This window comes from Mya arenaria, chromosome 14 (assembly GCF_026914265.1).
Source record: "Mya arenaria isolate MELC-2E11 chromosome 14, ASM2691426v1".
Classification (NCBI taxonomy): Eukaryota; Metazoa; Mollusca; class Bivalvia; order Myida; family Myidae; genus Mya; species Mya arenaria.
Genome location: NC_069135.1, coordinates 48,147,786 through 48,173,304, shown reverse-complemented (window position 1 = coordinate 48,173,304; position 25,519 = coordinate 48,147,786). Strand labels below are relative to the sequence as shown.

Here is a 25,519-nt window from a genome sequence, read left to right as displayed (position 1 = left end):
TTTGAATTGTTTAGCATTGTCACTAATTATTTCGGATGGTGTTCCCCGTATGGCTATAAATCGCCTTAAACACATAAGGAATGAACTTGCAGACATGTCATGAACCATTTCCAAGTGCACTGCTCGTGTAACCATGCACGTATAAAGACATACCCATACTTTTTGAAACCGCTAGAATCCTTTGAATACAAAGGTCCCAAGTAATCCAGCCCTGTTTTGGAGAAGGGTGCACTTTCCGTAATCCTTGCACGCGGTAACGGAGCCATCGGTGGTAATTGGTATGGACCGCCCTCTACACGACGGCAAACTTAACACAATTTCAATACCCTTCTCACAGTTGCCCTTCCATGGGGTATCCAAAACTTATGTCTTATCTCACTTAATGTTTGGGACACGCCTGTATGCATCATTCGTGAGTGATACTTTCAATCACTAAGTCCGTAAATCTGGACTTGCTAGGTAGTAAAATAGGATGTCTTTCTGCTTCACTAAGCTCTACTTGACCAAGTCTTCCATGGCACCTAAGCATACCACTATCTTTAATGTAAAGACCTAGCTGTTTGGTCAAATTGTTTGGTTTCTTTGCACCTAGTGATGTTAACATATCTGAGAAATGTATTTTCTGTGTGTGTAGTATCCACATTTTTTCAGCATTTTCTATCTCTTCACTTTCAAGATTAACACACCTTTATCTTTGAGTCGATTCACAAATCGGTTACACCATGCCGTTATTCGAAACACTTTTTGTCAAAGAGGAGTACTTTTCAATGTCAATTTCGAAGGGTGGTTTGATATCACGTGAATTTTCTTTTTCTACTAGAATATTTTCTTCTTTTTGAATCTGACCACGTTTTGGTTTAACTTCACTTGTCACACAACTGTTTCATTGTTAGGATCAGTACTCCTATTTATAGAACATTGTTCCTTGGGGTCCAACAGCCATTTCGGCCCATTCCATCACAAATTGGACCTTTGAATTTCACCAATGGAACATCCACGACTTAATATGTCTGCTGGGTTATCCTTGGTGTTAACGTATTGAAAACTAATATCAGAATGAGTTCTTATTTCTTTTATCCGGTTTTCAATAAACACTGGCAACGTTTTCTGTGAGTGTATCCAATGTAAAACACACTGTGAATCTGACATTACTATTTTTGCTTTCAACTTTATCTTTAATTGCTTTTCCACAAAGTGTGCACTTCTAACACCAATTCATACTGCCATCAATTCAAGTTTTGGTATTGTCATTTCTTTTACTGGTGCAAGTCTACTCTTAGCAAAGATCAAATCACACTTTTTGCTGCATTTGCTTTCTTGTAACATATAAATCAATGAGGCGTACGCCAGGCTGGAAGCGTCACAGAAACACACAAGAATATATGTAACATCTTCAGATTGCTCCGAAAAAGCTACACAACGGTTCACTCTACAATTTTCTATATCTTGCAAATCTTCTTTTATCTCCAGCCATTCTTTTTCGTCCTGACTTCCAAGACGATCATCCCATCCTATGTTCTTTTTTCATAGGGTTTGAAGCAAACACTTTCCTTTTAAGGTAACAGGAGATAATAATCCCATCGGATCGAATACCGACGCAATCTGTTTAAGCACATTTCTCTACGTAATTGCCTTGTCATTCTCATAAAGATTCTTCACTTGATTTAATGCTATGGTATCATTTTGTATATCCCACGTATGACCTAAAACTTTTGTCACTTGTTCGTCAGCTAAATCTTTGCTTTCAATCACACTTTTCAATTCAACACTATTTGTATTCCACTCTCGAAGGTTCATTTGTGCTTCATTAAACATAACTTTTCAATCACGATACAGATCTTTTGCATCATCAACAGAATCAGTTCCTGTAACCAAATTGTCCATGTAGATATCACTTTTGAGCTTTTTAGCCACTTTTGAGAGTACGTATCTAAATGATGCTCGATAGTAGCACTCAGTAAGAATGGACTGGATACATACCGAATGGGAATTCTACAAAATCCGTATTCCTGAATGTTGTTTTGATCCATCATTGGTTCACTCAAATCCTTAAACCACAAAAATCGTGTCACATCCCTGTCCGATGGTTGTAGTCCAACTTGGTGAAAAGCCTTTTCAATATCTGCGACTATTCCGATCTTATGAATTCTAAACCGCAACATTATTCCACACAGGTCATTGAGTAATACCGGTCCCATGCAGAGACAATCATTCAGACTTTTGTATTCTTTCCTTGTTTTTGCAGACGCATCATACACGATTCTTAGTTTTGTGGTTGTTTTCTATGCTGTGATGACTACGTGAGGTGGAATGTAATGCTTGCGCCCATCACAGTTTTCTCTGTCTACCTTTTCAATAATGCTATTGTCTTACTAATTATTAATTGTCTCATTGTACCTTTTCATAAGCTCTGGATTTCTTTGTATTTTGTTTGCTAAAGATTTTAATCTTCCGAATGCCAAGCCACGGTTTTCATGCAATTCTTGGTATTCGTCACGCCATGGCCAAGTTACCTGATATCTGCCATCTGAACGTTTAAATGAGTTCTTGAAGTTTTCCATTGCTGTTTGATCATCTAACTGGTCTATTGGATTTGTTATGCCGATCGTTTCGACATTCCAGAAGTCCTCAAGGTCTGGTTTTGTAGGAAGAGACTTATCAACATCCGTGAACAAATTCGATTCTGTAACAACTTTTCCATGCGTTAGAATGAGCATATTGATATCTTCACACTATCGTCAACTTCGTTTGTTCTTCCTGAGAGTAACCATCCAAGTTAAGATGATAGCAAATAAAGTCCTGGTTGAACCTCTATTCTGTCAGGTTGAATAATGTCCAAATAAAAATCATTCCCAATCAATATGTCGATAGGACCTGATTCAGTTTCGCATGGTACAGTATCTGCTAATCTCAGATTGCGAGTCAGGTTTTTTAAATCATCCCTTTTATAGATGTTAGCAGGTTTCCTTTCAATATTTCCGGTTATATTTGGAACAACGTTTGCAGTAATCATCATATCACTTCCGTCAGTCAGCTTTACCTTCAAATTTGTCTTTTCTTTTTTGATTACTTTATTTTTAGTACTGCCAAACGTTACCAAACGAATTTCTTGCGTTTCAGCTTTTTTGAGATTAAGTGCACTTGCCAAGCTGTCAGTAATGTAGGTTCTTTGAGACCCTAAATCAAGTAAAACATGAGCTTTCCTTTCAAACTGACTGTCAGGATTTCTGACATTTGTTCGCGCTGTTTGCATTAGAACTATTTCACCTGTGGACAAGAGAGCATTTTCATTGAGAAGTGTATTATTCTCGAACGTTACACTCACTTCTTCAGATACAGCTACATTTTCATTCACACTTTTACTTTTAAATTTCTTTGGACATAAGCTGCGATGATGCACATTCTGCTGACCATAATGTACAAAGACTTTGTTGCTTTTGCAGTCACGCGACGAATGCCCTTCCCTCAAGCACTTTTAGCAACTGCCTTTTAAACATAATTTTCTTTCATCAATGGTCTTGTGCTTAACACATTCATCGCTCCAATGTCATTTTGAACAATAGCGACAGTTTTTATTCCTGTTTTCAATAGAGCCAGCAGATAACGCTGCTGATGAACTTACTGGCTGGCTGTACACTTTTCTTTGACCAAATAATTGTACGTTTGACTCCGGTTTCGTGTAATTATTAAACCTGTTTGTTTTAGGTTTAACTGTTTCTGATTTTTGCACCTTTTCTGCTTTTTCACTAGCCACAATGTATTCACAGAGTATATCTCGAAGCTTCTTTATTGATTCCAAGATGTCGAATAACGTTGCTCGGTAGTTTCGATTTAACAACAGCAATGAACACATCTTGATCAATATTTTGTCCAAGTACTTCCAGGCTTCTTAGATGTTTATCCATGGTATCTAGGAATTTCCACAAGCTTTCGACATAATCGCCAGCTGGCCTGATGTTTATAAGCTTGTTGTAGTGGAGGTCAATGAGAATGTTGACTGCCAGCCTGCAATTATCGTTTGAAAGCGATAAGCCCGCTACAGCACTACGAGCTTCACCTCTAAGTTTACTCCTTACGTAATTGAATTTATCAATATTTGATAACGTTTCACTTTTGTGCACTGAGCTTTCAAAACTGTCCCAAAATTCAATCCATTTAATTGTATCACCATTGAAAAGAAATATCTCCAGTTTCGGTAACTTAACCGATTGCACATGTTGCTTTTTCTTTGTGTCACATTGGGCTTCTAAAAATTCCGGCTGTAATTGCATTTGAGCTTCAAACATTTTCTGCATTTCAACACTTGCCTTTTCATTTTTAGTTACGCTGATTTGTTCTTCTTTTGCTTGTTTTTCTTCCTTAATGGCACTTTTTAATTTCTTTTCTAAATTCTTTAAACGCACAAGCAGGTTCTCAGTAATATTTAATTATTGTGAATCATCTTCAACAATTTTATTAATTAAATCAAGGTCACTATCTCCGACAGCGGTTGCCAATTTTTCAGATTGAGCCTCAAGTTTACCAATACTGGATTGTAATATTCCCATAGAAACATCAATTTCAGACAAAACATTTTTGTCAATTGTTGTTATGTCAGGATCTAACAACACTGATGCATTACTAACCTCTTTTTCCAGAGCATGAAAGTACCGTGTTCGTACTCCCTTCAAGTATACAACGTTTGTCGCGGCCATTTTCTTTTGCTGATTTCTACACATTTTTATTTTCAAACACTTTGATAACTAACAACACTTTTTCACTTCTTTAATTTATTTTTAATTTCTTCTTAGTGTTTTTGTTTTATTATTTCCCGTAATATTCCCGGGTTCCGGCACAATTAAATGTGGCGGTGTTTTTATTTTAGCCACATTAGATTTTAGGTCTTAACTTTATGAAAGACCACAAACACAATTGTTCACTGTTTCTTTCTTTATTTATACAGTTTTAACAATTTTAATTCCAATAACAATTCACAGTAAATGTCCTAAATAGTGAATATTAAGTGATGAATTTATTTCCAGATGTTAACACTTTCTAACTATTATAATCCAACAATTTTTCAAATAATCCAATTTATAATTGATAGTCCGATGTTATAAACCTTTTTAAATTCTTTTTATTTAACTCCTTTTAAATCTCTTTTAACTCTGTTTAATTCTAACTCCTTTCAATTTACTTTTTTAACTCTTTTTAATTCTAACTTTTCTAACCATCTCCTAAACGCCCAAGAAAAGCCTTTTATACTATTATTTACCGCCAAAACCAACATGAAGTGCACGAGTATTGTGAGTAGCACGAATTCATGTGTTATTCGTGCGACTCCACCGGAGCAATGACACCGTTGAATAACACCGGTAGACTCATAGCGATTAGTTACAAGTTCAACGGTCCAAATAAAAAAAATGTTATACTTAAACGATTAAACTGTAATATTGTTAAAAGCTTAAGATAATCCAAATTAATGTTAAAACATATGATAACCATATAACATCTGTGTAACATAAGAATCAATCTCAAAAATATTGTTTATTTAACTCATTCATATTAGAATAAAAGTCTGTTATTTCGCGATGTTCGCGACACCGGTATGATAATGTGTTTTCGTTGTTTCTGTAAACGTTAATTCTTCTAACAGGTCGGTTATCAGAAATGGGGCTATTATGACCGTACTTAAAGTTTTATTTGGATGAATAACAATGCAATGTCAACACAAACACGATACTTATTCAACCGTAAGGTGAACAGAATGGTTAAAAACAGTCACTATTCTCAACCATATATTAATACTTACGAATTATTGTACATTTCTGGATGTGCTTTTTTCTAGTTCGATATGTTTATTGTAGTGCTGTGGTTTCAGCTCAAGGGATATCACATATATCATATATCCCAAATTTAACATTCCCGTGTTCATTTGTCTTGCTCTATTGTCTTTAGGTACATATTTTGAGATTTTTATATATTTTAAATATATATTTCCACCTTTTTCGTGCTTCAATAAAGACTTAAGTTATCGAATTGTAGTATCAACATACTAAGTATGCCAAATAAAAAAATACTTGTTAACATTTGATTTTGACCAAAATCCTGACAACAACACCGCATTATGCAAACATTTTGTAATTGTTTTCCATTTTGTTCGTACAGGTATAACGACCAATGTAATGTTATTGGATTTTACGCACTATTTGAGGCGAATCAACATACATGTGCTTAATGTTCGTATTGATGTAGATACAATAAATATAAAGTGTCATGTCATAATTTGTCACTTTATGACTTTCAATTTATATACTATCGACTATATTGGACATAACAATAAGTTCGTGCTGTAATACGGGTACGCCCAACAGGAACATCTAATTTGTCACTTTATAACTTTCAATTAAATTTTTACGCGATGTATCATGAACTTTGTTGTTTTAATCGAGTTTCTGGGTCAACCATTTAGTAATGCCCAACAACGTAATAGATGCGTGTTAACGTTTGGTATTGACGATTAAGTTGTTCGACTTTAAAATCGATACAATGAAGACCTATTTATACATATATTTTTTTATCCGGGAAACTATTCCGATTGGTCTTATTCGGAATCAACTTGTAGTCCTTGTCCATGATCTGCTTGTTAACCGTTACGAGATATTCTTTCAAGTAATGGTGCCGCTAATGCCCAAAAATGGATTGGAAGAAACCCCCCAATTTTGATGGTGAGATTTTGTCAATCTATGTGGAATTTTACCGTTCCTGTTTGATTTAGTAAGCGCACCAAGTTTTCCCTTTGTAAGATATGGAGTAGCATTCGCTAAAAATGTATGTTCTCTTTATTAATAGAAGCCAAAAAGTTTACTTATTCAGGTACATGCCTAGCCACTTATTGCGCCCGTAGCAGATGGAACCAACATTTTTGGAGCAATCTTTGCTATTTGAAGTATTGTTTTTGCCTTTAGGCCTGCTAGAGCCCCTCCCCACCTCGAAAACCATAAGTCTTTGATTGAGCACTAATTTGTGTATTTCGTATCATTATGTCCATCCCAGTTCTATTTGCTTTTAATTTATTTATGTTATTTTTGAGTGTTTTTCTACTAATATAAGTGGAACATTTCCGGTCAACTGTTCATGTCTTAATCTAAGGGTGTTTGGACTTTTCTGGTTATATGCTTTTGCTGAAAATTGTTTTGTCCATCCGCTAATTGCATTGAATATATATATATTGTAGGTCATTTTATTAATATATATTTGTTTAAACTATGACAAGTTCGTTTCCAACTGCATCAATATTAACGTTCATATTCATATTACAAACAATTTGTAATCTGCTCCCGGTACACTATTTAGTCTGTACCGTAAAACAATTTGCTTTGTGTCTGGATGAATTGAAAATCTCTCATATTGCAGGTAAACCTACTATAACAGACATGAATATAAGAATAAAACAACTTTTTTCTGGTTCCTGGCAAAGGAGGTTAAAAGAAATTAAGAATGGTAAACTTATAAATAAATTATTTAAATAAAAATATATAATTCATATTATATTTCAAAGTGTTGAATACTGCTTTCGTTATAAACATATACCAATTCAACTACAAACGCCACTTACTCAAGCAATCAATGGCGCAAGATAAATGAAGAGTGGTTATACTTTTACACTGAAAGACAGAATCACAAATTTCGATTGGTATAATGGCTACTTTCAAGTAAACTTTATTGTACTTAATTAAACGTTTAAGGTTCAAATAATATATTCCAGGTTCAAATGATCTTGCAAGAGTATTGTCTTGTGTATATGTGTGTGAAAAGGTAAATCTATGAAATGGTCGACAAAAATAATAATCCAGTGTATAACAAATACAGCCCCATAAGTGTGATAGGGGTGGTTAAAAGCTTAAATTATAACGTAAGAGTTGTTGGCTCTACTAATTTAAACCAACAACTCTGTTAAACAGTTTTGAGATATATGTTAATTGTGCGTGTAAAAATAACCACCAGCTCATAATTAAGTTAACCTTTTGGTTTTCCAGCTGACCACAATGAATAACTAATTTCACTATTTTTATAATTGTTCTGTCATCTATTTCATACTTTATAAGTAAAGATGGGTTTCCAAGCAGGGACGTCAAACCATTGAGTTGTTGTTTTAACTCAGTATTTTCCTGCTTAATTGTTTGTAGTGACTGTTATTTAGTTTCTACTTGTCCGACCTAATCGATAAGCGTACTCCGTCATCAATTTTCAAATTTATCTGTTCAATAATATTTATAATTTCCCTTTCCAACAATAAAACATCGGCAGCATTTGCAGTTGATAATATATTGGCTTTAACTAAAATAAATTAATCTAAAGCATTAAGCATTCGTCTGTTTCCTAACAATTTTACGAAGCTTTTGTTATTGTTCGTCCTCATTACTAATCAAGTCTCTCACATCCTGTATTTTAGAATCATCAACATTTGCTTTTATGTCTAAGGCATCATATTAAGCATCTTTCTGAGTACGATGTTGGCTTGAAATTTTGTTTAATTATGTTTGTTACTGATCTGGGTCAATTAGGTCGTCCGTCAGTTTTTGAAAATATTTTCTTAAATCTAAAATCCCAGTGAATTTTGTAAACTTCTTTAAATAACTCCTTTTCAAAAGCTTTGTCAGATTTTTCAGCATTGATGAGTGCTTTAACTGCCCATTTATTTGTTTGTTTACACTCGCATGTGTTTTCTGAATGATCATCTTGTTAGACTGTATATTTGTTTAAAGTTGTGTAGTATCACCATTTGTCCGTTGTGTTAAAATCGCAATCATGCCTGGTCACTTCTAAATATCACAATCGTTTAAGGATTTGCGAATTTTCGTAAACACATAGCCATAGCGTTTGTTTACACAATCATGCTGTTCCTCAGGATCCCCAAGATTGTATTATTATGCATGTAAATATCACTTTGTAAACTATTCACCTGGCCTGTTCTCTTGTGAAGGTAGCTATCTAAATGCTTCTTTGTAACATAGCACAATGTCGTGTCTAAAATATATTGTGAACGTGTCTGGTTGCTTTGTGATTCCCCAGAAATGCCAATTAAAACCCCATTATAATATATTGTTCTATGAAAGTCTCTTATAACTAACTTCCGTGGTTCGTCTAAATAAATAAAATCAAAAGGTACCTTAAATGCAGAATTGAAAAGAAACTTATCAATATTTTTTTCAGAACATATACTATTTTATCTCTCGGTGCGATGGGGACTCGAAAACATATTTAATGGGAACAATTTGACTTAGTCTTTTCGTGTCTTGTGATTGAGAAAGATAACAAACGCCACAGTTGTTTATCCCTACACTAAATAAAGAAATCAATTGTGTCGTTTCGATTTTTTCAAACAAAATCATCAAATATTAAATTTCATTCTGCTGATCACAATTCATTTCTGTAATAGGTAATATTTCATTGCTTGATGTGTGAAATATATAGTCTAGCACTATTTTGTTATTTCCTGCAATCTTGTCTGTTTTATTAATTAAGTGTTTATATTTTGACTGCTTCAAAATCTTTGCATCCAAATAAATATTATCATAATAAATCAGTGGTTTAAATGGCAGGCGAAGAAGCGTTTAAGTTTTCCCGGAACCAATATTGCCAGATTTCAATAATCTTAAACAAGACTGTGGCATGTTATCGTGAATTACCTTAAAGGAATCATGTTCTTGATTATCATCATAGTTCGGAACTTACATGATATCACTTTTTTTAAATATGGAATTAAAAACCTAATTATGCTCTTTTATTCAGAAAATATAAAGGCAGACAAACCCGCTTTTAAGTGTGTTCCAAATAGGCAAATGTAAAGGTTAAGCACCGTAATTATGTAAGTGTAAAAGGGTTGGCACATTAAATCAAACGAAGTAGATGTAATTATATAGTGTGTTTATCGTTGGAGAAGTTGACTTATTTGGAATTTACTTGTGTTGAGTGTTTGCAAGTGAGATGATGATGATGATGATGATGATGATGATGATGATGATGATGATGATGATGATGATGATTAATATAAACGGAGGAAATATTATACATACAATGATATAAATATATTGATGCAAAAAGCTACAGAAACAAGCTCAGTAGCAAAAAGTTTAAACATAAACCCAGTTTTGTGGTACTGGCCAAACGCCAAGGACATAGAACACAAAATCACAGACAAGAAACATAGAAGAGCAGCACAAAACTCCACAAACATCACATTTAAAATGATATAAACCCATAATTACATGATGTCATAACCGAATCTTTTTAATAGGTAGTTACATCTGTTTTGAATTACTTTGACAAAAATTTTATTCATTGTCTTCTTCCACTTGTCAACATGTTTTGTAGAATTTCCCCTTGTGGTGCAAATATTGCAGTCATCTTTGCGACCTGCTGACGTTATATTAAATATATAGTCCTCTATCTGCTTGGTTAATGATCCATCGACAAATTTATAAAGTTCTTTAGATACCAGCATAGGGTTTTTTGCTAAATTTTCATATCTAAGAGTAAATATTCTATTTCGGTTGGACTTTGACATCGAATCAGCTCTAACAATATTGTCTTCAACCATTGCACAGAATCTCTCTACACACTGCTGTCTTGTAAACCCCTTACACTCCCCTAGATAGTCTTGTGATTTAAGCGTTGCCCTCGGGTCACGAACAAGGTGTATGATTTTCAGATCCGGTATCAGCACGGACAGGTTTCTCGCCTGTTCCATATCAAACCTAATAGTTTTCAGCACACGTAGAGGCGAGCCTTGACATGCTTTTTGAAGGTTCAGTATGCAAGCCATAGTACCTTCCGTCTTGTTGTGTGTGTTTTTTGAAGCCTCCACACAAGGTTTCAGTTTCTTTGTTAACATACCTCTACCTAAACATTTGATAGAATATACATAACAATTGATGGCCTTTCACAGTGCAAACATCGGTGGTGAAGGCAAATAATTGAAGCGTTTCAAACAATCATGTTTTATTAGGGACAATATTTTTATGGAAATGTCTCCTGTGTGACATGTTTTGGGGTACTAAGGAGATAACATTTTTTTTTTAAATTTTGGACCAAAAAGTATTTGAATCCTTTCGGAAAAGTCTGTCAACAATATAACTGTTTGTTTATGTAAAAATGCCACAGTCTACCTTATTAACAATGTCTTGAGAGTTGTTGTTCTTTTATATTTGCAAATGAGAAAGATATTCAACAAAATAATGAAAACATAATGGATTTAAATATATTCCCTGGTTATAAAAAGGCAAATATGTTTTATTATAATAGCTGCAATCACCACAAAGCCTTGAGACAGTGTTGGTGGGGTAGTTCTGACTATTTCAATACAACCACATTTTGTATAATGACATTTCCGTAAAATGCATTGCATTTTTTAGGAAACTTCCTTCGAAAACATTGCTCAACTCTTAATTACAGCTACACATGTCACAACGAATACATGTATTATGATTGTTAAATTAAGAATTAAGAACCAAAAACAAATATGATTTGTTTAAAACCTTCTATGTTTTGGTTCTTTAAACGAATTTTGCAGTGTGGAAGGCCCTTCATTTATAATGGACTAGTATAGTTTGTTGACCTATTTTTTTGAGGATAAAACATCGCTGTGCATATGAAGCAGACTATATGAATCATATTTTCATTTCGAAGCAAAATTGATCTATTTTAAATCATTTTAGTAGTTCTGATTTTTCTCTTGTTTGATTTACATTGGCATGCATGTAAAAGTATAACTTTATAATAAATACCGTACTCAAATAATTAACTATAGTGAATTAGCATTAATTATCTCTAATTTAGGTCATCATAATGCATACTTCGGAAAAATACAATGAAAACTACAGGAACAAGCTCACTCCTTACCTAGGAAACCGCTCTGCAGGACCCTGTCTGGAACGTTCTTGAGATCGCAAGTAAGCAGCCGGTATAGCACGTCCACTCGCTCCCTGTGAACAGTTGCAGGTGTAACGAGTCTAAAATAAAACAAACAAAATAATCACTGTTTCAGCAATACAATGTTAACTCTATACTATAACAAAATGAAGCTTTTTATCATTTACGTACTTGGTAGGAGCATCAGGGTATGTCCAGTTCTCTGTTCTGTCTTGCCACCTGATGCTATGGATGGGTTCGTACACATAGAAGGCCCCGATGCTTTGCTGTAGTATTTCACCCGTGAGACTCGAGCCCGACCGCATGTATGTAAGGATTAGTACCTTGGATGCTCCGCGCTGTCTGGGCGCGGTTTGTGATTCCACTGGAATGGTATGTGATTATGAATTATATATTTTTTATTTTTGTATTGAAAACTATGGAATGCAAATACCAACTTAAAGAACACTTTTTAATCGAGGGTGGTAAATTTCCCTTGATCAAAACGACAAGCATCACTTTTAGGCCATTAAATGTTAATACATCTAGTTATATATTAAAAAAGGTTCCATATGTTTGGATAAAGATCTTTTTGGATGCTTGAACATTTGCTTTCATACAAAACAAATAACAGACGAAAACAACAGCTCGAACATATTCGATGTTATATCATCTATTGAATATTTTTTAAACTGTATAACTTTGAAGTAAGAACTAAGTGGAAAATTCACACAACCTTTTTTTTAACAATTAACAAATTATAATTAGCCTGGTCTTCACTGGCGAATCAGACTTAAATCTGGCAGTGAGTGGAAATTGAGTATCCTTGTTTTATTAAACAAACTCTCAAACTTGGTAAACCGTTTTGGATCCAATGTTCATTCACCTTTGTTTAATTAACAAGTTCGACCTTTCAGAATTTTCATACAGTAAATGACGAGCAGTATTATTTTGGTCATGTATTCACGCCTTGTTTAATTCAAAATTACTTTCCTGCATTATTTGCAATTTGTATGGAGGATAAAAAGATTAACAAAAATCATTGAAGACTGTGTTAAAAATGTTTGCACTAAACACGAGTCCTGTAATAGATTTGACAGTTATGTTAACAGCTGTCAAAACACTGCGTGTGGAAGTTTCCAACGTTTTGCGTTGAATCACTCATTTTAGGGAAATTTTGAAAAATGACTTACAATAACATTATAACTCCGATATTAAGCATAAAAGAAACAGAACATTTAATATCGGTGTAAGATCGTATTTTAATTCACTTGTGATCACAGAAAATTCATTTTTGTGAAATTTCATTTTTACTAAGACACTCGTAAATTGAAATACGATCTTAAAATCAACAAGTACCCTCTATATATTTTACAAAAGTACAGTAAAAAAAATTCTTTAAGACCCTTCATACCTTTTATTTATATATACATGTAGTTTTAAAATAGAAATGAGTTCTTTTTGGGTGCAATTTGTCTCCGTATTATCGTTCGAGGGTTTATTTGATTACTTAAAATGTCTGATGGATCTGACGTACAAGAACAGACATATTGTGTTGCTTTATAAATAGTACTATATAAAACTTACCATTCAGTTGAGCTTTGTAATCCGGCAGTGACAAATTAAAATTCTTCTTCTCTGTAGTTCTGGAGTTTCCAATCAGCTGACCTGCAAAAGAAGCAGTGTCAGTAAAGAGTTTACAATTTACGATATCTTTGTTCTTATTTTTTCGTTTATTTGTTGTATCCGCGTTTTCCAATTATTATTCTTATGCTTTTCTCATTTGCATAAAACTATTCATCACTTGAACGAAATAAAACTGAATATAAATATTATCACGGTGTATTGCTTTATACAAGGAAGAATCGGAACTCGCCATATAGATAATAGCCACTATAGTGTTCGAACAGTTTTTTTTTTATATATATATTGACGTTGAATAATATCACACTTATAGGCTTTATTTATTTTTATTTAAAAACTGAACATTACGTTTGATATAATCAGGAGTTTCTGAAAAAATGATATTAAGCATAGCCAATTCAAAAATAATTTGCCTTTAAACATCACTCTGTCTTACGCAAATGTATAAGTAAACAATATACTATGAACCGCCGCAACTGACTTATGTTGTGACATATTATGCTATTACGTTTAACTAATATGCTTTTATGTCAATTTTATGCAAAATAAAAACAGAAACAAGCTCAGTAGAAAAAGGTTTAAACATAAACCCGGTGTAATGGCACTGTGTTATCGCCAAAGACATAGAACATAAACACAAAAAATCACAAACAAGAAACATGGAAGAATAGCACAAAATTCCACAAACAGCACATTGCATACATACTATATATATAAAAAAGACTAGATATGTTTATCAAGGATTGTTAGGTACCGCCTTGGGACTGTCAGTAAAGTGTAATTTTACTGGGGTTTTAAACCAGTTTAAGTGCACAAACCTCACTCTTATCCCAACAATCCTAACATGTTATTATTTCTGAACGAAATGTTTTTATGTTTAACATACATGTGATTATGTCTAAATGACATGTTATTATGTATACCTAACATGCTTTTATGTCGGACCGACATGCTATTATGTCTACCTAACATGTTATTATGTCTAACTGATATGTCATTATTTCAAAGTGACGTTTAATTCTGTCCAACCGACATATTGTCAATTTTCGTCTTATAAGGTTAAAAAATGTTATATCTAATCGATATTCTATGATGTCTGTCATGGCATGTCTGATTGATACGTGAACTCCAATTGACATGTAATTATGTCTAATGTACTTGGAATGTGTTCAATCGGCATGGTTATATATCTTTAGTCGATTGGACATAGAACTATGCCGTTTGAATATAATACCTTTACTTAGTATCCATATATGTCTGGCGATCCCATTGGTGGAGGCATGAGCCTGAACACAAATTGTATATTAAAAGGGTATTATTTAAGTGATCTAAATTGAAATCATTTTGAATTGGAGTTTTGTTTTATTGTATGTTAAAATAAACACAAAAGACCTTTGAAATGCGTTTTTTTTTCAGAAATAAACTGACCCGAACATTTCATCATTGCAGTAAATGGTTAATTTACACCGACATTTATTTTGAGTGTCCATCTATGTATATATTATAATGATGGTATTCGGCCAAAGGCATGCATTGTTATGTACTATGTATGATGACAATTTAAAAGAAGGTCATTATATATATGTTTGGAATTCTCAAAAAGAAAACTGTGTTTGTTTGTACTTAATCTGATGCCAATGCTACACATGGGCTGTTAACGGTAAGTGACAATAACATATTGGATAATGTAAAAGGAAATGTATAACAAAATCTTCCTCATCAAAGCTAATAGATACTGACTTTATGTTATATTTTTAAGCTATAAATGATCCAAACTCTGTGTTTTTGATGAACCTGATAAAGATAACTTGTATTTCAACGAAAGGTTCGTAGATAATGAAATTTAGATATTGATTGATGAGCTTCATATACCATTTCAATGTACACTTTGTGTTTCGTTAGTACCTTGTTATCATTAATAAGTATACATGTATTTATATATGTTGTGACCAACGATCGTTTGGCAGAAATGTGTATAATTATATATATTATGAATTATATTGATGTATGCTCATGGGCGATGGTCTTTATGCATAATCTATCAAATTATAAACTCATAGCAAACAGTCCTAAATGATAGCGATGTAAATGACCAAATGAAATACTTGTAGAGTATACAATATTGTTATACTTATTTCTTTTATATATACAAGTAGATAATCTCGCTAGATACCCTTCTGTCTGAGGAAAAGTTGTCAAAAACAGCAACAACCTAACGTGTACTCAGTTTTATTAACGTTCATATAATTATATATGAATTTCACGAACAATGATCAATGAATTTAATCTTTAAATCTGAAGACAAGTGAGAAGTGGCATTGATCTTAATCAGAGCGAAAAATTGATTTGGTTTGATATAAAAGTGAGGAAAATGTTCGATTGCAAACAATATGGCGGATTTATAAGAAAACTAAAAACATTTGTCTTGTAAGTGGAGTTTTTTTTTAGATGTTGCAAATGCAAGTGATGTACAGTATTCTAAAATGATGTCAGCTTTATTATCTTTTTACTATGGTATATCAACGCATAAACCCTTGTTAATCAGTCGAACACAGTTAATTTGAGCCGTAATGCATGGACGGTTGGACACGTTTGTTTGCAGTCTCACAAAGAAGTGCGTGATATGCTCACAACTAACAATGGTGTGGGAGCGTAGAGGGGTGGAGTAGGCACGAATGACCAATGAAAATCTGCCAGAAAACATGTACAGTTGAGTGATAGCCATCAGGTTTGGAAAATAGAACACACATAGCTTCAAAATCAACATATATGCCATAAAGGCCAAGAAATTATGTAAAATTGTGGATACAATCAACACGTTTATTTGCAGCCAATTGAATCTGAAAGCACATTCTTCAATGATTGAAGAATATGACTTTCGCCACATACTGGACGTACATGTATACTTTTTTTTCAAAATATACACAAAAAGTCCACTTACCAGCCGAAGGTTTAAAAGATGCTGTACTATTTCTTATAAATCCGCCATTCTGTTTGCAACCGAATATTTTTCTCACTCAATGCTGGTATCTAACCAAATAACGTTTTTTTCTCCCTGAATGCATTATTCACAACTGTACTTACCAAAGATAACCAAACCTGCTGTTACTATTATACTTGTAAAGCACAGCCGGATTTTCTTTCTTCCCATTACTGTTCATGAAGTAGCATTCGCCGAATCTAATAGGCAATTAGTCGATCTAGGTATGATAAAAATCCTTGTTAAATTCAAATTGCCATTTATAACTCAATTACTACAAATATAGTTAATCTTAATTAACCTTTAGTCAAATAACCCTAATCAAAGTTTACCAATACATTTATTTCAGAAAATCAGTTGTCAACCGTTAACAATTAATTTGCACAATTAATGTAGAACATTAAAAACTAATATATTGTTAGTATCTACTTTCACAAAATAAATCGTTATGCGACTGCGCCACATCAAATGATCTTTATCAATTACATATTAAATCATTATTTCTTATGTCTGAATTTTCTTACATTAACGGTGTTAACTTTCTTAAACGTCTGCTCTTTTGTTTACCACTTCAATAAAGAGTAAAGTTTAAACAAAACATGTTTCACATTCAAAAGCAAATTGACAAACGTGTATATAGTTTTGTTGAACCGAAACTTATCTTTTAAAAAGTCAACATCTTCACATCGAAGACTCAAATCACAGAGTGTCCTGGTAAAAATAGTTTGGTTAACGAATCGAATTACATAAAAATTTAGACTTGCTCTCTAACTCTTTCATCGAAGTAACGAATATTGGATGGAATATGGTCGTTGTAAATTCAACTCCTGACTATTTTACTATGATCTAAATGGTAACTATCATAGTATAAAACGTACATAAAGAGAAATAGTAAGCGTTTAGTATTGATTTTTAAAAACAAAATAGCTGCTCTCTCACAGATTGACCATTTTGGCTACCCTTTTTTATTTTCTGTTTTTCCTGGGGTTATCTGGACCTAAAATCAAAGTCCCCACTATTCCCCGGACCTGGGGAGGTCGTGGTTACAATTGACTGGTGCATAAGGCAGCAATAGCCTTGGCGGTGTAAATTGAACTTAGTTTGAAAGATAAACAATAACACCTTTTTACCTTTTTTTCAAAATATGGATTTAATACAGACACAGAAACAGTTATTCGTGAGTTTAATTGTTTGTTATACCATTCCAAATTATTTGGGAATATTGTTAGCACATGTTTTAATAATAGCGTTTTTCCTCAGGACAATTTTTCAATAGGAACTCAGTCAAGTATGAAATATTTCCATTTTTGAAGAATTGTGTAGATCTTTTACATTTGAAGATCACCGGAAATTATAATTGGTTATTCTTTTAAAGGGGTCGTTCCCACGAAAAGTGTCAACATTTGAGTATGGTAATGCAATTAGTTAGTACCGCTCAAAATGTTATCCTTTAAGTGTACTTCTAAAATGAACTGTTTTACTTCATGTTAAAGGAAATGAATTCATTTTATTAAACAGATGTGCACAGGAAGGTATGCAATTCTTATTTTGTGAATTTTATCCAAAACTGAAAACTTATGCTTATGCTTTGTTTTGAGGTTTAATTAAGTTTAGACTATACATTTTAGTGATGTTCTGATGATCGATTGTAATGAAAAAATAATTGCTAGTTCCTGAAATCAGTTTTTCTTCTTTCTTTTTGTCAATTTTGTTCAGTTATAATCATTTACAATATGACTAAAGCAACAACAACATATACAGTGTTTTGGGTGAAATTTACTGCCTTCTAAAGGCTGTTTCCCCTTGAGAAAAACGGTCCATTTTCCCCTAAATTTTATAATGTTTTTCCAATTTGATAAATGCAGATTTCATAACGTTAATGAATAAAAAATCTTAACAAGACTTACTATTTGACAAAATAATGAAGGCATATAAATAAATTAAAACATGCATATATTTTTGCCATTAAATTAGATAGTTTGGCCTGATTTTGTGTGTTTCCCAATGTCAACTTTTTCCCAATTTGCAAAGCACAGGCGGTAAAAATAACTCCATAAAAAATAAAGTAATTGATAATGATTCCCAACACTTATTAAAATAGGCCCTGATTTCTCAAGTCCTGTAGACATTCTGTATGACTTTCCGAACTTGCCCAAGGGTCTGAAGTAAAAAAAAATAGCTAATAAATATTCTGATTTGTGGCATGTTATAAAGTATTTGATCAACACATATTCGCTGTATATTATATATCTTAAAATGTCTGACCTCATCAAATGCAAAAGAATGAGTTACTACAAAAATATTTTGGTATTATTTTTCTTTCACATAGCTAAGACTTTATAATTCTTAGCTCTTAATACATGATTTAGCATAAGTTATATGCACTTGCTACTAAACCATTACAAGTTAATAAGCCATAAATCACGGATGGTGTAAATCACTGATGGTGCAATAAATTGGAAACAAATGGAAATGTTACTAGATTTTGATTGGATGCCGCCATTCAAAGTTTATCATATTGGTCAGAATGGTGATCATACATACAAACATGGGGTTTATTTTCGATGTAAGCATATACAGCTAATTATCGCATACAATTTATTATTACAAACATGCATGTAAATGGAATGTATAACAATAATACGATCATAGCATACAAAATGGTAAACCGCAATAAACGCGGGAGTGCGTAAATACATAACTATACAATATATATATATATATATATATATATATATATATATATATATATATATATATATATATCACACAGGAATGTTGATTAAAGAATTTCTCACTTTATTTGCTATAATCACATAAATAGCTATTTTATGTAATAATTGTTTTTTGTCGTATTTAAGAGTTTTACAAATTTAAACATTCTTGGTCTTCCCCAGTACACTTTGGTATATAGTGTTCCCGTAAATCCCTATATGAAGGACAAATTAACAGAAAGTGGAATTCATCTTCTATGTCATTATTTCCACAAATTGTACATTCGCGGTCACTTCTTGGAATGTTTTAGTACCGTCCTTGTTCCACAAATAGTCTATGTGACATGTCAAAGTTAGTCTTGAGCGCATAAAACAGTGACAATGCAGACAATGTTTGAAAGCCCCCACGCCAGTGTGTAAAGTAAAGATTCTTTAATCTCAGTTTGAATTGTTCAATGAAAGAAGGAACATTGATTACAGAGTCTCTAAATGTCCACACATCACCAAAACCTGTCAATTGTAACATATTCTTTACATCTGAGGTCCAGTTACGTTTGCCCTGGTTGCATTTAAGTAATAAAGCGCTAAATACAGTGTATAATATATAGTTTGTATTGCAACAATTCATGATTTTAAACTAATATTTTATAATCTTAACTTTTCTATACAAGTTCAATACAAGCTGGAGACCCTCAAGGCTAATTCTGTAAAAACTCTAATAGGCATTTGCACTTCTTAAAATTCATGAATAATACTCAAATTTCTGAAAATACACTCAAACTTTTCGGTGTCTAATCTTCAGCACCTGTTAATGGCAAGATTATATATAATCCGTGAAACGGACGGCTTGGCAGCGAATTTACCACACGCGATCATTCCAATACGTTCTTTGTACGTTGCATGAAGTTATGTATTTTACATTTCTTAAGCTATGTTGAAATATACCGATATAGTCTGGGATAGTCTGACGCAAGCAGATTAGGACGATTTAGAAATAGTTCAACATGAGGCGGCGAAAATTATAGCCGGTGGAAAGCGACTAGTATCTTTGACTAATCTTTATGTTGAACCTGGAATCGAATTACTTAAGGAAAGGCGACATTAACATAAACCTATTACTATATTAAGTAATTTACAAGATGTTCCACTCACTAGCACCAGCGTATCTAACTTCACTGATTCCATCAAGAGTTGCCGATTCTTCGTACACTCATTGAAATGGAGCTAACCGTAACATTTTATATAAATAACAGTTGTAAACGAGTTTATTTCTACCATCAACTTCATCCGTATGGAAAGCCATACCGGAATAAATTTGTGCATCGCCACCTGTGCCTTCTTTCAGATACAAACTAAATAAGAACATAAAACATGTTCTTGATTTCAACTAGGAAGGTGACCGCAAATCTTGTGTCAATCATATTTGTTCTTTAATAATTATGATCATGTTCAAAATATGTTGAACTGAATTAATTGCAAATGTTAGATCGAAATAGAAACTGTCTAAACCAAAGCATATATATTTTGATTTCTGCTGGAAGGTCAAACTCGCCACAATGCGCCCCATATTCCCCCCTATTTAATGTCAGTTTACTCTCAATTTTATTCATCTCTATCAAAAGTATAAAAAATAATACACAATTAATAAACAAATGATCACATGTGTTGGGCTACAAGTAATTACAAATGCCATTATTTAATTTCAAATGCTGGATCCGTCCCTCAATTGTGTATGCATATAATACAGATAGGTGGTTAATTGATCAGCTATCCGGATTAATTGCTACGTCCATGTTATATGTTTCATCGTCAAGCGGAATAACACTTGTTGGAACACATTCTTGTTGTTTCAAATTATGCTCTAATTCTCTCATGTCTAATGACATATTCAGTGGTTTTCCTGCCCATTTGTGGATTTCGATACCCGCTGAAGTTATGATATCCTTGCACAAAACCTTATTCTTTATCATATGAGGCACTACCGAAAACTCCGAGCCTTCAATGTCCATCTTCATAAAAACTGCTTTTGGTTTCAAAGGATTTATTGTTTCAACGATGAATTTCACTATATCCACTGTGTGTACCTTATACCTAGTCATATTGGCCTTATTGTTGATGGCTTGGTCTAAAATTCCTGCTCCCCAATCCAGATTAAAGTTTGTTTCCGAAAAGATTGTTACTATGGCATTGTCCCTATCTGAAACAGCAAGGTTGTAAAAATCCACTTGGAAGCCTTTGTTTTTGTACGACTCTTCAATAAATTTTAGTCTCTTCATATGTCTCGGGTTCGCTTCAAAGCCAAATGCACAGGCATATATTTGCCTTTCGAAGATATTTCCAAAAACCCGGTCGAATACAGGGATTATTAAAGCATTTGGATAAAGATTAGGTTCAAATAATTTCCGAACTTGCACACCTTTGTTTGAACCCAAATCCAGAAAGACATACCGACATTCGCGCACTGCATTGTCATTAACTTCATTGCTTCTTTGAGTTAACATGGATTTTCCAAGTCGTCCATGATAAATGTTATTATATTTGAAATGAATTAAAATTATAAGTAAACCGAGAACACAAAAGACGACAACCGTATTGCCAGTAGATTTCATACCTGATGTTTAACACAAATCATATTAAATGCAGAAATCTTTCCCGTTCTTTAGGTCTAAGTTGTTCCTATGCATAGTATAAAGCCTGATGTTTACGGAAACATGATATCACGGTATGTTATCGGCTCGTTTGACACGAAAATGTTATCCTTAACGGAACATTGATATTTGGGTTAGAGCTAAGGGTTCAGATTATACCTTCTGAACTCTTCGCACTTACAATCAGTAACTAAGTGCAAAATGGTCATATTTTTAGTTTTCGTCCAGAATCGTGGGTAGCATGAACATGCTAGTTATAGGAGGATTACTATCGCATATCTTTGTATAAAGTTAATGTCGATGATGAAACATTAAAAGTCTTTATGGCATCAATATTTATGCAAAAAAACAACAAAGAAACAAGCTCAGAGTGAAAAGTTTAAACATAAACCCCGGTTTAATGACACTAGGTAAACGCCAAAAGAAATAGAACATAAAAACAAAAACAAAACACAAACAAGATACATGGAAAAACAGCACAAAACTCAACAAACAGCACATTGCATTCATATTATATCTATATATATGTATATAACCTAGGTTTGTTTATAAACCCTAACCTTAATCCATCGGGACTGACTGAAAGTACAACCAACGATAAATATATTGCAATACATAGCCTAGATTAATTACCACACTGTTGGATCAAAATGTTTGAAAAAAGACACCAAAGTTCAACCAATCTAAGACTAAATAGAGAAAACGTTATTGCAGTTGAAAAAATAAAATCAACATTCTTTCTAATAGACCTTGATCAGTGCTTGTCCAATCGAATGAGATCTTTGTTCATTTTATCTCCCGGGAATTTCGCGCTTCCAACCATTTTACTTTTTATTTTTTACATTTGAATCATACTCCAAATGCTAATACTTGTCCGAACAGAAGAGAACGGTACGGAACATGACATAACGTAATAGAACATTTATTGTTAAAATGAGCATATACATTTCATCGTTGTGTTTAGGATTAGCGCAACCACAATTAATTCATTTGAAGAAGATGAATTTAACTGGCCGTTGAATACTAAGTTTATTTTAACGCTTTTAAGTGCAACTCGTTATACTTAAAGGTCTTCAATATATATGCAAAAAGCTACAGAAACATGCTCAGTAGCAAAAAGTTTAATGTTACAATTTCTTTGGTTTGTTCCATTTTTTCACAGTATTGGTTGATGCAATAAACACCATTGCTGTTTCGTCACCAACATACATACGACATTTGAATTGTTGATATAATTCGATATGTTCCTGATGTTTTACAATACCTTTTTTTCTCAAATTATGCGTTGATATTTACCTTTTTGTAGAAACACTTTGCGAATTATTAGATTCTGCAAAAATGCTTATTTTTATTTAATTGACAATTGTGTGATTGCATACGATATATCACTAATTAAATCAACTCGACTTGTTGTTTCCCTTAGAGATATTGGTTTCTACACACGATGAATTATTTAAGTACACCAGCGTCAACTATAGGTCTTGTCTTAGACATAAACACAACGAAAACAAAAGGACATTTGCCATTTGTCATCGAATGATGTGTGTGTAAAATTAAACTTACTTCACACGTGTTAACTCTTAGTGTTTTGTCTTTGGACAATTCCTGAAAGGTCCATTTAGTCAAGTATTATTATGGGGTGATGTGTTCGTATAAGTGCTGTTAAAATTTGAACATCTATACAACATTTTACAAGGAACCTTAACAGCCTCTTACATATGCAGTTTATGGTAATCGTCATATACATGTTCCAAAAGTTGTTTTTTTTAATGAATATATATAAAGTTAGATCATATCGTATAAACATTTTCTTAAGGTTTAAAATTTACGTAATTCAAGCTCTTACTTCGATATAGAATATACGCCATATAGTTTCAAGTTACAGAATGGTCACCGATGAAACACATTTAAACGATCCTTAACAATAGGAATAACGTTTTCTTTGAAACTGAATGTACGCCAAATAGTTTCAAATTACAGAAGAGTCACCGATGAAACAAATGAGGGTATTTTTGATAAATTATATCTATTGCTAGGGCTCAATTTATTTAATTACAGAAAACGTATGCGACTGCTTAAAGAGTACTTAAAATTGATAATTACACTTAAATATTGCTACACTTTGTACTTAAATGTCTGCAATATTATTATCCGGACAGATATATACTGTCTGATTGTTTTCATTTTTTCATTGCTGTACTAAAACCCTTTTTTTGTCACCAAATATTTTTTGTTTGTTAAGCAAAGCGTGTTATTTCCACTCGTAAGGTATTTACTTAGATTCGAAAAATATGTTATTGTCTGACATAAATTGATTTAAGATATTTTAAAAGATCTAAGTTTGTGATTTTTTAAAAGACCTTACATTTTGCCATAAAAATATATTTTGAGTTTTACACATTGTTCAACATTTTCAATAAAAGTTGTTCCTTTAACGAGTTTTATTATTTTACACCAGTGTGTCTTTATTAATTTGTATCATTTGTGTCCAATTTTCAATTAATTTACTTTTGAACTAAGTATTTGTTAGTTGTGGGATTAGTTGTGCTGAAAAATTTAATAAATGATAATTCACGCTTGGACTTCCTCTCATATATCTTTTAGCATTTTGTAAAGTTTCAACGTATTTCTCACTATATTGTATTCTTTATTCAATTTCGATAATGTGTTTTCACATTCACTATGGTATGCCAAATACACACGGGGAAACTTGAGTCAGTCAACTGACATTCTTGTAAATACTTCATAAATTTTGTATTGCATACATAATGCGGTTTTACACACTATGTGTGGCAAGTGACCTTACTGCATAGCTTATATCATTTATCACTAATCTATAATCGGAATAAAGCAGCTTTATTAAATTTGATCGCCAATTTAAGTTTTGTGACATATTTCGACTCATTTTAAATGTTTATCGATTTGTTTCCTCTTCGATAAAGACCTACGCAGAAACTCTAATAGGCATTTGCACTTCTTAAAATTCATGAATAATACTCAAATTTCTGAAGTTACACTCAAACTTTTCGGCGTCTAATATTCAGCACCTGTTCATGGTTCATTATATATAATCCGTGAAACGGACGGCTGGGCAGCGATATAGTCTGGGATAGTCTGACGCAAGCAGAGTAGGACGATTTAGAAATAGTTCAACATGAGGCGGCGAGAATTATAGCCAGTGTAAAGCGACTAGTATCTTTGACTAATCTTTATGTTGAACCTGGAATCGATTTTTTTAAGGAAAGGCGACATTAACATAAACCTATTACTATATAAAGTATTTTACAAGATGTTCCACTCACTAGCACCAGTATATCTAACTTCACTGATTCCATCAAGAGTTGCCGATACTTCTTCGTACACTCTTTGAAATGGAGCTAACCTTAACATTTTATATAAATAACAGTTGTAAACGAGTTTATTTCTACCATCAACTTCATCCGTATGGAAAGCCATACCGGAATAAATTTGTGCATCGCCACCTGTGCCTTCTTTCAGATACAAACTAAATAAGAACATAAAACATGTTCTTGATTTCTACTAGGAAGGTGACCGCAGATATTGTTTCAATCATGGTAGGTTGCATATGCAGTGTAGTAATCTCATTACACAGCTATTCTAAAACAATAAACAGTCATTAT

General features: G+C 32.9%; 2 protein-coding genes across 3 annotated transcripts; both read right to left on the bottom strand.

Moving 5' to 3' along the window:
• Positions 1-9,768: 9,768 nt before the first annotated feature.
• Positions 9,769-17,209, bottom strand: LOC128216871 (carbohydrate sulfotransferase 3-like). 2 transcript variants are annotated; one of them, XM_052923572.1, is made up of 6 exons: positions 17,041-17,209; positions 16,621-16,736; positions 13,480-13,560; positions 12,085-12,277; positions 11,884-11,993; positions 9,769-10,884 (listed from the first exon to the last, which is right to left on the bottom strand). In XM_052923572.1, exons 2-6 carry the CDS (start codon positions 16,685-16,687, stop codon positions 10,247-10,249), a joined length of 1,089 nt encoding a protein of 362 aa, XP_052779532.1. In that variant the 5' UTR covers positions 16,688-16,736; positions 17,041-17,209; the 3' UTR covers positions 9,769-10,246. The 2 variants fall into 2 exon arrangements, with proteins under 2 accessions (XP_052779532.1, XP_052779533.1); XM_052923573.1 differs by lacking the exon at positions 17,041-17,209 and having other exon boundaries at positions 16,621-16,863.
• A 3,494-nt stretch (positions 17,210-20,703) lies between these two features.
• Positions 20,704-21,935, bottom strand: LOC128216872 (uncharacterized). The gene has a single exon (XM_052923574.1). The coding sequence runs from the start codon at positions 21,837-21,839 to the stop codon at positions 20,994-20,996; it is 846 nt and encodes a 281-aa protein (XP_052779534.1). The 5' UTR covers positions 21,840-21,935; the 3' UTR covers positions 20,704-20,993.
• Positions 21,936-25,519: the final 3,584 nt, after the last annotated feature.